This window comes from Siniperca chuatsi, linkage group LG9, assembly GCF_020085105.1.
Source record: "Siniperca chuatsi isolate FFG_IHB_CAS linkage group LG9, ASM2008510v1, whole genome shotgun sequence".
In the NCBI taxonomy this organism is placed as follows: domain Eukaryota; kingdom Metazoa; phylum Chordata; class Actinopteri; order Centrarchiformes; family Sinipercidae; genus Siniperca; species Siniperca chuatsi.
Window position 1 is genome coordinate 15301094 of NC_058050.1, and position 13158 is coordinate 15314251.

The 13158-nt window shown below is 42.6% G+C and overlaps 1 protein-coding gene across 11 annotated transcripts in view; it reads left to right on the plus strand.

The window, feature by feature from the left end:
- Positions 1-12349, plus strand: part of kif13a (kinesin family member 13A) — a 35875-nt gene extending 23526 nt beyond the window's left edge. For 3 of the 11 annotated variants that reach the window (XM_044207419.1, XM_044207421.1, XM_044207428.1), the window contains 21 exons: positions 49-198; positions 402-566; positions 761-934; positions 1079-1230; positions 1322-1454; positions 1638-1784; positions 2373-2405; positions 3356-3455; positions 3591-3717; positions 3813-3868; positions 3954-4078; positions 4753-4929; positions 5045-5137; positions 5285-5437; positions 5583-5660; positions 5765-5815; positions 6091-6178; positions 6284-6435; positions 7335-7505; positions 8603-9668; positions 10489-12349. In XM_044207419.1, the coding sequence (XP_044063354.1) occupies positions 49-198; positions 402-566; positions 761-934; positions 1079-1230; positions 1322-1454; positions 1638-1784; positions 2373-2405; positions 3356-3455; positions 3591-3717; positions 3813-3868; positions 3954-4078; positions 4753-4929; positions 5045-5137; positions 5285-5437; positions 5583-5660; positions 5765-5815; positions 6091-6178; positions 6284-6435; positions 7335-7505; positions 8603-9668; positions 10489-10622 (3525 nt within the window). In that variant the 3' untranslated portion in view covers positions 10623-12349. The remainder of the gene's footprint in view (positions 1-48; positions 199-401; positions 567-760; positions 935-1078; positions 1231-1321; positions 1455-1637; positions 1785-2372; positions 2406-3355; positions 3456-3590; positions 3718-3812; positions 3869-3953; positions 4079-4752; positions 4930-5044; positions 5138-5284; positions 5438-5582; positions 5661-5764; positions 5816-6090; positions 6179-6283; positions 6436-7334; positions 7506-8602; positions 9669-10488) is intronic. The other 8 variants (XM_044207420.1, XM_044207422.1, XM_044207426.1 and 5 more) reach the window with 6 other exon arrangements.
- The last annotated feature ends 809 nt before the right edge of the window (positions 12350-13158 follow it).

A 13158-nucleotide genomic window follows, 5' to 3' on the forward strand; every position in this document is an offset into this window, starting at 1 on the left:
ATTTAAAGAATTAATTGGATTATTCAGGTGTTCCTCTGTTTTTTTCAGAATAACAAGGCAAACAGTAATCACTGTGACCCATTCTATGAGGCGCAAGAGAACCACAACCTGATAGGAGTGGCCAACATTTTTCTGGAGTGCCTTTTCCATGATGTTAAACTGCAATATGCTGTCCCCATCATCAGTCAACAGGGAGAGGTAAGGGTACACCCACATACACAGATAAATACACAGATAAATTATTCATTCTGCAGCTTTCCAATATTCTAATTACATCAGGCTCATATGAAAGGATGATGAAATAGGTGGGGCACATGCATATGTAGAGGCAGTAGACTATTAAAGACATTTTGGGACTTTTTGAATTGGGGAGATAATGTCTCCCTGCCCTGTGTGTACAGGTAGCAGGCAGGTTGCACATTGAGCTGATGCGAGTCAGTGGAGCCGTACCAGAGCGTTTGTCTGGGGGAGACGACTCGTCAGAGAACTCCAGTGAGAGTAGCTGCTATGAGGTGATGGACACCAACGGAGAGATCGTCCACATGGCCAAGAGGCTCACCTGCAGGGTAAAAGCCTCTTGTCACTGGATTTTAACAAAGATAGATTGAGAAATTGTACAGGGATTGTTTAGCTTCTTTTTGTTTGCAGATGCGCAGGCTTTTCACTGGGAGATATTGTTCTAAGACAAACTGATGACTGTCACAGTACATCAACGCTCAGTAACTCAGCTTCATCCTGTCTACTTGTCTCTTTGCTGCAGGTGCGGATCAGGGAGGCTACAGGTCTGCCGCTCAACCTGTCCAACTTTGTCTTCTGTCAGTACACCTTCTGGGAGCATGGGGAGCCCACTGTGGCTCCTCCCATGGTCAGCCCAGATAGACCTTCCCCTCGAAGCCCAGATGCCCAGTTTACTGTCCAGTTTGATCACTGCAAGGTAAGTGAAAAGGAGCTGCTAGCTGTTGTGTTTTGATGTTGTTAATGTCTTATCTTGAAGCATTAATCAGAATTTTAAATTTCTGTAACTTTTGTTAACTACTTTTATTTTCAACTCCACCACAAACCTCTTGTCTTTGTCCAGGACTATCTTGTGCATGTGACAGATGAGTTTTTGGAGTTTATATCAGATGGAGCACTGGCCATAGAAGTGTGGGGTCACCGCTGTGCTGGGAACGGACATTCACCCTGGGAGGTAGACGCACTGGAGGCCAAGACCCAGACACTCCGAGACAGGTACATGTATCACACTCAGACTTTTACACATACAGACACACACAGACACTGACATTTCACACCTCACTAATCTTGGCTGTGCCGCTTCTAGGTGGAATGAGGTGTCTCGGAGGATCGAGCTGTGGATCTCCATCCAGGAGCTGAATGAGCAGGGAGAGTACTCATCTGTGGAGCTGAGTCCTGGAAAAGACATCAGCACAGGAGGAGTCTTCCAACTCCGACAGGTCAGAGAAAAACTATGAGCAAGTTTTCCCTTTAGGTCAGACTGGCTGCCCTACATCAGAAACACACTTAAGAGGATCATAACTAATTATATAATTCTAAACAGCCTTGTACATGTAGTACTTTGAGAGTGCGGTGCTGGAAGCAGCACTCTGATGTTGAATTATGGGGATTTTTCCAAGCAGGGTCACTCCAGGAGGCTGCAGGTGTGTGTGAAGCCGGTCCAAAACTCAGGCACTCTGCCTCTGCTGGTGGAGGCTGTGCTGTCTGTCTCTATTGGCTGTGTGTCTGTTCGCTCCACCAAACTACAGAGACCACTCGACAGCTACCAGGTCTGTGAAACACAAATGCACATTTTTGCATATACTCCAGTGCCGCTTAGACTATGAACCTATTGTGTTAAGAAAAATAGGATGCTGATTTGTATGTAACTGATCCTGCATTAAAAGAGAACAGTGCTTTGGAAACAGTATGCTTGTTTCATGCCAGCGATATACAATATTATGCTGATTCAGCCAAAGCATGTTTAGTCCATCTCTGGTTTCGTGGTGACTGGTTGACTGGTTCATCTGGATAGCTGGCAGTCAGTCTAAAGAAGGCCAAGGAATGTACAAACTCATTAGTACCCTGTTTGTTCTGTTAATATGCACTGATGTGCCCTGATGTAGAAAGGAAGCGACAACTTGATAAAATCCTTTTTTTGTATTTTCTACATTCAGAATAATTAAAAGAATAAATTCTGGGACTGTTTATTGTTTTTAAAGGCAGTCATTACTCAAAAGCATAAACATGGATTGTTCTTTCACATCATTGATATTCCTAGAAAGTTACATGAGCGGTGAATGCTAAGCTATGAGCTGTCATGTCAGGGCCTCTTTTCTGGTTCTGCACATTTGACTGAGTGTGTTCTCTCCTGCCAGAGAGAGGTGGAAGACGATGTGGATAGTTATCAGGTACTCTCTCAGTCTCCTCCTGCTGCTGCTCCCCCTGTAGTTCATTCTGCAGCATGAAGGAAACCAACTTGTCATGTATTTGCGACTAGGCCTGTTGCTGAGAGCATGTGAGGCGGGAGGCAGAGGGCTGTGCCTCCACCAACTAAAAGAGTGCTTTATTAAACAGCCGCTGCACATGTGGATGATTTCTGATGCTGTAGTTATCAATCACACCAACCATTCTTTGGCAGCCCTCTATGCAAAATACGGTTCCACCCATGGCGGAGCTCCCAGCTGGCAGTCTCCCAGTGATCTTGTCCCGCTCTCTCTTGCCTTTCCCCTCAGGTTGCACACACTAATGCTACTGTTCGCTTGTCACTATTGAAGAGCTGCAGGAATAATAAGCTTCACTTAATTACATGGGCATTGCATGTCTGCATGACATACAGTACTTTGCATGGTGGAAGTGAGCTGACGTCAGAGGCGTAATATGGTTGGCTTTGAGCTCTCTTGTTTACTGTGGACATTGTAAAGAGGAATCTGCTCTCACAGAGTGATCTGCTGTCCAGGTAGGACTTTGGGTGGTTGTGGCTGCATGTGAGGACATGTTAGTGTGTGCATGCAAGTGTGTATGTGTGAATGCATGTGTGTAAATTGCAAAGGGGTTTAAGGGAGATTTTATGCGTGTGTATTTGAGAATTTGACCATAATCATTTTTCAGCCAAAAATGCAGGCCCGAAGGCTTTGATTTTTAACACCTTGGGTTTGGGAACTTATATCGGGATTAGCTTTCATTTGGCTTGGCTACTTTATTAGAAGTGGGTGTATTAAGGAGCAGTTATGTTACTACCTCAGACAAATCAGCCCTGTGCACCCTCACCTTGCCCTGATAACACTTCACTGTGCCCTGCAGCAGTTCCTCTGCCTTACTGAGCCAGCTGGCACTGATTCTGGTCTCTGTCTGGTTCCAGGAGGAAGATCTCAACTGTGTTCGAGAGCGCTGGTCAGAGGCCCTGATCAAACGTCGGGAGTACCTTGATGAACAAATCAAGAAAATCATCAACAAACACGGTGAGTCCTAGGCCCTGTGTTATAGCTACCACCTGCTGAAGGACCTGTAGTGTGGCTGCTGTGTGTTGTCTGTATTTTAAGTATGTTTGTCCGTGTGTTGTGTGATGAAACCTCTCTCCTCATTTATGTTTCCAGAGAAGTCAGAGGAGGATATTGAGCGTGAGGCTCGGCTGGTGGAGCAGTGGGTTGGCCTGACTGAAGAGAGAAACGCAGTGCTGGTACCTGCACCTGGCAGTGGCATACCTGGAGCTCCTGCAGACTGGTAAAAACACAAACACACTTCCATGCACGTCAGGCTCACTTTATTTGCACCCCTTTGCTTTTTTCACCATTAACCTCATATTCAACTCCCTGTAGGACCCCACCTGCAGGAATGGAAGCTCACATCCCTGTACTCTTCCTGGATTTAAATGGTAAGGCAGACACATCCTTCATATAACTGATATTTCACACTTCCTCTCAGGTTGTACAAACACTAACTGTTTTTTATGCCACCAGCGGATAATCTGACAGTGAATGAGCAGCTGACCGGCCCACATGCTGCAGGCGTTAACTCTATCCTGCCGAAGGAGCATGGAAGCCAGTTCTTCTATCTGCCCATCATCAGGCACAGTGATGAGGAGGTAAGCAATGGGTTTGACTTTACTGCCCTCCTGTGGTCAAAAAGGGAACTTTGGGAAACATATAGAAATACAAATGCAGCTGTAGTTTCACTGTGGATAGCCATATGACCACCATGATCCTTGGCTTATAAATGTAAATTTAAATGTATTAGCTTTTCCATTGCTTCTTCATCTACTAGTTTAATGTTAATGGAAGCGTTTTCACAAAGGTTCTTTGTTGAAATTTGCTGATTTTACTACTTTAATTGTTGCTAGAAGTTCTTTTTTCTCAGATAATCGCACACAGACAAAAGTACTTTAGGGCAACATATTTTTTCCTACAATTATGTGCATAAGTGAACAATTACACAGTCATGTAATTGCACGGCATCATGCATGGCAGCAAGCTTTAAAAAGAAAAGTCATCTTAATTTATTTTTCTTTGAAGTTGAGCAGCAGCAGTAACCCCACAGTAATCACCACCCTCTTTATTGTGCTAAATTGTGCTGAAGTGTCATGAGATGTGGTGATTTTTCTGCTCATTAGCCAACTGCTGCAGACCCAAAGCTACAGCCCTCCTACATGACTGTAATCCATGTCTCTGTGTGTGCAATTATAGCTGACTGGCACAGATTCTCTCTCTGTAGATGACCGTGGAGCTACATTAATAAAACACAACTTTTCAAATCCATCAGGTGTCTGCAGTGTGCTCCTGGGACTCATCCATCCATGATTCCGTGCACCTCAACCGTGTCACGTCTCCTAACGAACGCATTTACCTGATCATCAAAGCCACAGTGCAGCTCAGCCACCCTGCCTCCATGGAGCTGGTGCTCCGCAAGAGGATTGCTGTCAACGTCTACAACAAACAGGTTAATACAAGAGGGATCGGATTTAATCAGAGGAGGTCAGCCCATAGCAGAGGTGGGGTTTACAGCGAGGGATTGTGTTTTAATGATCAACATAATTTTGATTTGTTTCCTCCAGAGTTTCACTCAGAGTCTCAAGCGAAAAATGTCCTTAAAGAACACCCTTTATTCCTGTGGTGTGACGTATGATATCGTTTCCAACATACCAAAGGTACAACTCAGCTCAATTCTCTGATAAAATACTAAATGTTATTCTACCACTGTATCTAACAAAGGCTGCTTTCTGGATGTGTGACAAATAACCAGTTTGGTGTTTCTTCATCAGCCCTTTTCTTAGTTTCTTCTCTTTCCATTCCAGGCCTCAGAGGAGCCAGAGGAAAGGGAAACCTTGGCCCTCATGGCTGCTCGCGGGGACAGTGAGGAGACTCAGGATGGAGAAACCTACATAGAGAAATACACACGGGGAGTTCTGGAAGTGGAGAACATTCTCAGTCTGGAGAAGCTACGACAGGTATTTTATACAGTAGCGTATTGAGATATTGAAACACAAACAATCTGCTGATGTAAGAGGTGCTGTTTAGTAAAATGTGTGATTTAATGCACTGTAATTCATCTATTGGGGTTCATGATGCACCTATCCTTGTTTTCCCCTGAAGGCTGTGACAGTGAAGGAAGCGCTCACTGCCAAGGGGAGACACCTAAGAAGAAGTATCAGCACACCAAATGTACAGCATGTAATGAATACATCACTCACTGCACTGCCCACCATATAGAACATATAGAAATAATTGTTATTAAATAATATGACACTGATGACATCTTGTTTCTTGCTCTCCAGTCTTCATGTAGTAAAACAGACCTGACAGGTTGTGAGGATGAAGACTTTAAGGTAAGTCAGTTGTGCCTTAACAACAAGTTATTCACGAAACTCTGTAGATATTGTGTCATCACAAAAATAAGAATGCGTCTGATTATGATGATATGATTATAATAGCCTTGTCAAAATGCATAGCTTTTCTCTGAGCTGAATGCTGCTTGTTATAATTGCTCCACTTGAGCGCTGAGCTTGTAACATGTAGGTTAAACGTTAAGTGTACAGCAGAAGAGAGTCTTTTAGCTGCAACTTTACTCTAATAATCCAATATAACGTGTATTATTGTCTAGGACCACTGTGAGTATATGGACAGCACCAACTGCAATCCCCAGGAGGGCTCACTTTGCACCACACCCATCAAAAGCAAGGAGAATCCAGGTAAACTACAGAAATGTCTGGCAGCTGCATCATGTCCTGACTTCATTTTGTGTGAGAAACAGTGTTTGTGTTGCTACATTATAACGACAGAATGTTCCCATACAGGTTTGGTTCCAGAGAGCCCTACGTTTTTCAACTCCAGCCCATTTAAAGTCCTCTCTCCTCAGCCCCCTAAGTTCCTCAAGTCTCTGCTGCCTGTCAAAGAGGAGAACAAGGCAAAGAAAGTCCTGGAGGCCCGGCCGCTACTGGGACAAGAGGTAAGGAACAAGGAGTTAAATTCACTCTTTCTCAAGAGGGGAGAATTCATGTCATGTCTGTTTTTGCCATGTTGTTCCCTTTCCCATTGAACTTTTCTTCAATTCCACATATCCTTGTTTTTCTCAGTTCTCTGTCAAACCCCATTTTTACATTTTACCATGTCACTTATCATATCAAATTACATTTCCACAACATGGTAAATATATTGACATTGACAAAAATTACTAATTGTCCAAAGCTGCCTGAAGATTTTCGAAAATGGCTTTGCTGTTGTGTATGACTGGACAAAAAAAAACATGATGGCGCCATCTACTGTGTTTATGTCTTTGTATTGAAATGAAAGAGCATGAGTCACATGAGCATGACCTCAACTGTGAAGAGCCATAACACTAAATTAGACAAAGCTATGCTCTTAAGTCTCATGTCTGATGTGATCATTGGATTTCTAAGATAGTTTGTGGCTGTTGCAACCATTTAAACTAACCTGGCATATTTGTTTTTACCCTTGCTTGAAGTGAACTAAAAGAGGTGCAGGTACAAATCAGCAAAATGGATGCAGTAAGCAGCAGGATGTGATGGTACATAAATAGCCGCAGTCTATATAAAAATGGTCTTTAGTATGATATTAAAAGATAGCAAGAGCTTAGATGTTTGCTACGGGCTTTAATAGTGTGTGTATATGAGAAAACGAGGGTCAAGAGACTACAAACATATGGACCTACTACTCACAGGAAGTGTTGGTGTAATAAAAAGTACAGTTACTCATACTTAGGACACTTCAAGCATTGTGTTTTGTGAAATATTCAACTGCATGGCACTAATCGTGTAACTGACCTGGCCAGCTCCATGCATGCTGTGTGTGTGTGAAGTGTGTGCTGTTGTTCTGACCCATCCGCAGAGCATGCGCTCATGTGTGGACAGCCCTGCACTGCTCCCCCCTCCCTGTCCCTGGCGCCGGCCCAGGGCAGGCAGCGAGGGCCACTGCAAGCCTTCCACCTCCACCTCCACCCCCACCTCCACCACCACTCCCACCAGCAGACAGCTCAGCCATACACTGCCACACTCTGCTGTAAGTGCTACACACACCAGCACACACTGCTCTGAGGGTCACTGTAAGAGTTTTACACACACATACACCCCATGATCACTGACGTGATACACCACTGTATCACACATAGACATGTACACACTGCCACACTTTGTTTTATGGATTACACATGAACCCCTTTTCAACCAGTCTCTGTGCTTTTGCCAGTACATATGAGGTTTTCTATGAACTGGCAGGATTTCCATTGAGGTTCAGATACCTTCTGACAAATTGTGAGTTCCGCTGCAGCAAACATACTTTCACAAGTTCCAACAGTAAGTAAGTAAAAAATACAAAGTTACAGAATGATGAAATCTTAAGATCACTGCTGGTGTCTTGAGCATCACATCAACCGTTGATGAGGCTGATTCTCTGGGCAACTGATTCTGGTCTTTTTTTCTAGCACATAATAAGTCCAAATTCATTCTTATCTTTATATTGCACCATGTAGTGCCACTTGAAACCGCTCCTGCTCCATACACTGGACTCACCACATTATGTGCATATATACATATATATGTGTCTTGGTGGAGGGAAGAGAAAACAAGGTTTTTTGCAAAATAGAAAAAGAGACAACTTTTTTTCTTCACCAATGAGGACATTGTCCTATGTATGTTAATATTTAGTTTTCAAATCTAATCACTGTGTATTACAGTAAATTAGTACAATATGAGTTAATTTTAGCCCTAATAATCATTATTTTTAATATGTCTAATTTACTCTTTTTTTACTTTGGAGCACCCATATTTTTCACTTCCCTCACATTATGATATGTACCTCTCTCAACCCCAACATCACCAGTGCCTTGAGACCAGTAGGTTTAAACCCATACAGTGAGTGCAATGAATGCAATGGAACATCAGCATACACCTTCAAGCAAAAGTTAAGAAAACAAAGACAAATGTACTACATTATTCATACACTATGTTCATCTTCCATTATCACACTTTATGCCATTTTTCCATTGTCTTCATTCACTTTAAAATTGCATTCATACAGGCTAATGCTCCATACAGGCTATAGCTGACATCATGTCTGGTGGGATGTGTTTTTTGTCCTGCTGCTATTGTTTTGATCAGCAGGACTCTGAGGACGAGGAGACCGATGTGGACATGACGCTGAATCTCAATCGGGGCCCTCAGGACCACAGCGGCTTCCAGCCTTACATCCCAGAAGACTTTGCAAACTTTGAGATCTACAATGCCACTCTGGAGAGCCAGGAGGGCTTTCTATCCTCCCGTTCTGACTTGAAGGGAAGCCGGTGTGGAGGTGGGAGTGGGGAGAGAGAGGTGCCTCGAAGCCCCACGGCCAGCAGCTGCACTAGTGGCTACTTTTCACACAGTGCCTCCAACGCTACGCTGTCTGACATGCCTTTCAGTGGCAGCGAGAGCTCCGATCACCTGAGCTTCACCTCCAGAGACCCCCATGACCCTCTCAGCTGTCCTGCTGGAAGAGGCTGCACCCAAACAAAAAGTGTTTCTGCAGGGAGTGACACTCAGCAGCCTCCTCTCTCAGCAGGTGGGCACCCGAATTGCACAGACAAGCAGCAAACATGCCCTCTGCCTCACAACTGTGTTCTCAGTGCCAGCCAGGAGTTCACTGACTTTAAAGGGGCTGATGACAGTATTGGAGAGAGTGACTTAGCACATTTTACAGAGGGATGGACGCAGGAGGGTTTGGAGTTCTCTATAAACCAGCAGAAGAAACCAGATAACGTGGAAACATGTCACACTGGCAGTCAAAACTCCTCTGATGTCTCTGGTATTATCAACACATCAGTTCCTGAAAACACTTCAACTGCTATATGCAAATGTCCAAATAATACAGGCTCTGTTAGTGTAGCTGTACCCGTATCTATAGCCCCATCCTCTCCCCCGACTCTGCGAGGAGGAGAACCTCTGATCCAGGAGCCAGCCCAGGGAGATCTGCCCCATGGGAGTCCCTGTCCCAGTCCAAACCCCAGCAGCGCAGAGCCCTCAGGCGATTCCAGCGGAGATGAGAGCACCCCCGTAGCTCAGCTTCCTGACTGGATGGCCCCTGGGGAGCAGGTGTGGGTGGGGAAGAGGAGAGGAATAGTCCACTATGTTGGAGGGGTGGAGTTTGCTAAGGGGATCTGGATTGGTGTGAAGCTTGACATGGCAGTGGGTGAGTCCATTTAAAGATTTTGCCCAAAACAACTAATAACTTTACGTTAGTAGAGCCCAATGAATACATACTGTATATATTATGGGACCATTTTAGCTTGACATATGTTAAGGTAATTTAGACATAGTGTTGTCATCACATAGTTTGTCCACCAGAGAGCACTGACAAGTTTATTTTTCAACTGTTAAACTTCCACTCAGTACATAACTTGGTCACAAGTCTCTAATAACAAAATTTTTAAAATTGTTGTAAAAACAAATATTGACCAAAATATTATCAGAATTATTTAACCCTCAAATATAAATGTCAATACCAGCATGGCCAGATTAACCCACAATGATTCCTTGTGGCAAAAAGTGGCTGTGGGCCAGTTATTTAGGAAAATAAAATTTTGACCCAGGTCCCCTCTACCAGACAGGTAATGATGCAGGACCTGCCTTAAGGCCCGTACCAGTTCAGATGATATTGTGCTTTAGTGGTGCCTATTCTCAAACAAGAACTTAGTGATTAATTTGGCACATAAACCAAATAATGAAAAAGTTAATGTAGTAGGGATAGGCAAGAAAGAAAAATTTAATCATCATAGCTATGTTGTGTGGTCGTTATCAACGGACTAACTTATGGTTATCTATTAGGAAATGTGCTATTAATCACATTACTGCAGCTTTGACTGTTTGGTATTTTCCTGGGCATCAGGCTCAAAAATCCAGTATTGCTCGGGCTCTACTGTTTAATATAAATAGCAACTGGCATGCCTTTTCCCTTGTGTATGATTCAAAGATTCAAATGTGACATAGTATTATGATTGATGTTCCCACAGGTAAGCACAACGGGACTGTCCAGGGCAGAGTGTACTTCCGCTGCCCCCCGGGCCATGGTGTGTTTGTGAAGCCATCTCGTCTCACCAGAGGACCGCCCTCCATGGACACAGAACCCCAGACTCTGATCAGATAGGACACAAAGAAGGACTGGCTTTCTGAGGAATGGCAGGGACCCGCGGGTGGTCTTCAGATCCAGTGCCTATGGATGAACCGCAGGCTGACTTCAACGTGGCTCCTCTGACCACTCAAGTCTCTGAGCTGATATATTCTGTAGGCGTGTCTGCCTTCCTAAGCATATCTGACCTGTGCATTTAATGAAGGTATATCCTAATTACTGTCCACTGAAAATTCACTATGCACAGAGTTTTCTATATGGTGATATTTTTGATAGAGAACTTCACTTTTAACTGGGAGTCCATATGGAAATATTACCCACATACATTTTCTTACATTGGTTTCTGAACATTATATATAATATTTTTCTAAGACAATGCATCCTCCCCTGAGGCTCATAGTGGATTAATCTGGGATATGAAGATTAAGAATGTACTACTGTTAATAAACATTGATATTTACATCAATATGATATGTCAGGGGTAACCAAAGAACTACGGTTCCATATCTGCTGTTATGAGTAATATGTTATTTTTCTAATGTGCGTATGTGGAGGTAAACATTATATATCTATGTGTCCAAGTAAAGCTTAGTGCCATATCTCTAGGAGTAATGCCACAAACCCTAAACAGAGGACAAATCTGCAAAACCTGAGTTGCTTTCAGTGTTTGACTGCAGTTATCATGTTAAATGATCCTGTTGAAGTACTGTAACACTGTGGAGGAAATAATCCCCATCCAGCATGAGACTGTTGCTGTTTGAATGCTTGCACTGGAAAGGATTCTTGGAGAGTTCACCAACTGTCTTCCGTTTTGGACTGATGAAATATTTTCTAACTGAAGTGACTGAGAAACTGTGCGTCATCACTTTCATCTGGGGAACAAAGCTGCTATGCTTTGTCCAAGGCCAGGATATACTGATGCCTTAATGCCCTGTTTCCATAAAGGCAGGCACATAAAGCCCAGACTACTCAATGAACTCCATCACAAGTTCACTGAGTTTTAAACTAACTTACTAACTGTATGGACCGTGAAACCTGTGTATGTAAATCCTGATACCCAGAGGCATTCAAAATGCCACCTAGCCTCGCTGACTGACTGATAGAATATCTTTTTAATTGATTGTCCATCTGCATTTTATATGTTAACTGACTGATATATAACACTACATGTTAAAAGGTACTCCATAATGCTTTTCACATGGAGGATTGGGTGAATGGGTGATGGACAGTATCAGGTTAAAGCAGACGGTGCGAAAGTACAAGAGTTGTCATATGAACTTATATTTTTATGGAAATGAACTGTGGAACTGACTAGAAATAGTTGTATATCCAAGCTATAATGTCAAGTAAATGAAACAAACCCAAGACCTTACTTTAAAGAAGAGAACAAAGCTGCTCTCCCTCATAAGGAGTTGTAAATAGAAATGTATTTGAACATAGTATTTACACTATTATAATGTACAGAATTGTATTTATAATGTATCTCAAACTGTTTTAATTGGTACAAAATGTTCTAGAATAGAACATTTACAATCAGTGTGCTGTGTCGACTCTTCATTTGGCCCGTTCAAGCTGATCTTGTTTGCATATTTGTGTATGTTTTAATATTTTACAGCAGACACTGAGTATACATAGTATTCATTCCCTTGTGCTTCAAAGCAATTCTATGAAAGTGAATTTGAAATGTACTGTATATTAAAGGAGGCCTAAAAATGTCCCATAGCACCCGCTGCTATGAAAAACTATTTCCCTAATTTACTCATGTGGGGATACTGTCTCACTGACAAACATGTTTCCAACACAAGATTGCTCTTTATTTAAATGCAATAATGTGTCATTTTAAATGCAATGTCTTTTCAAATCTACTCTAAACTTACCTTTCTTGCTCAGGGGTTGTATTCCTAATATGTCATTTCAATATCCATAATGTGACACAGCAAGCCACACTATGCTCCAATTTTCTTAAACAGAAAATGCCCTAATGGGACCTTAATAAGTCCATAATGAAAGTGTACAGAAAGACGGAATAGCTCTGCAGTGGATTTTGCTTTTACTGAAATTTGATTATGTGCTCATTCATTAATTCAAAGAACAATTATTTTTGTATATTTATATATTAATCTACCTTAAATTATGTTATAACGGATTGTAGCTATGCACTGTACACAGCATAAACATCACAGCGGAGTGTGATTCTTTACTACATCTAGGAAGAGATATCAACAGTGATGTTTGTTCCACTTTCTGGCTTCATGTGGGCCAAAATGTGTCCTGTCACTGGCAGATTTATGGTCCCCTGGAACTTGTCCTGTCTGTGACTGATGTAGATGTAAACAACACAAACATGTCAACATGTTGTTCCCCACAATGTAGGCCAATCATAGACTGCCCCATGCATGAGATGTGTCACTAAATCGAAAGGTCTTTATTGTTTCAAATCTTGACCCATTAGTTGTGCCAATCAGTATAGTTTTGCAAACACTGCCAAAATGCATGGTCCTTCCCAGTTGTCTTATAATTAGGCCAGTGGTGCCGAAAATAGCACATTTGAGTT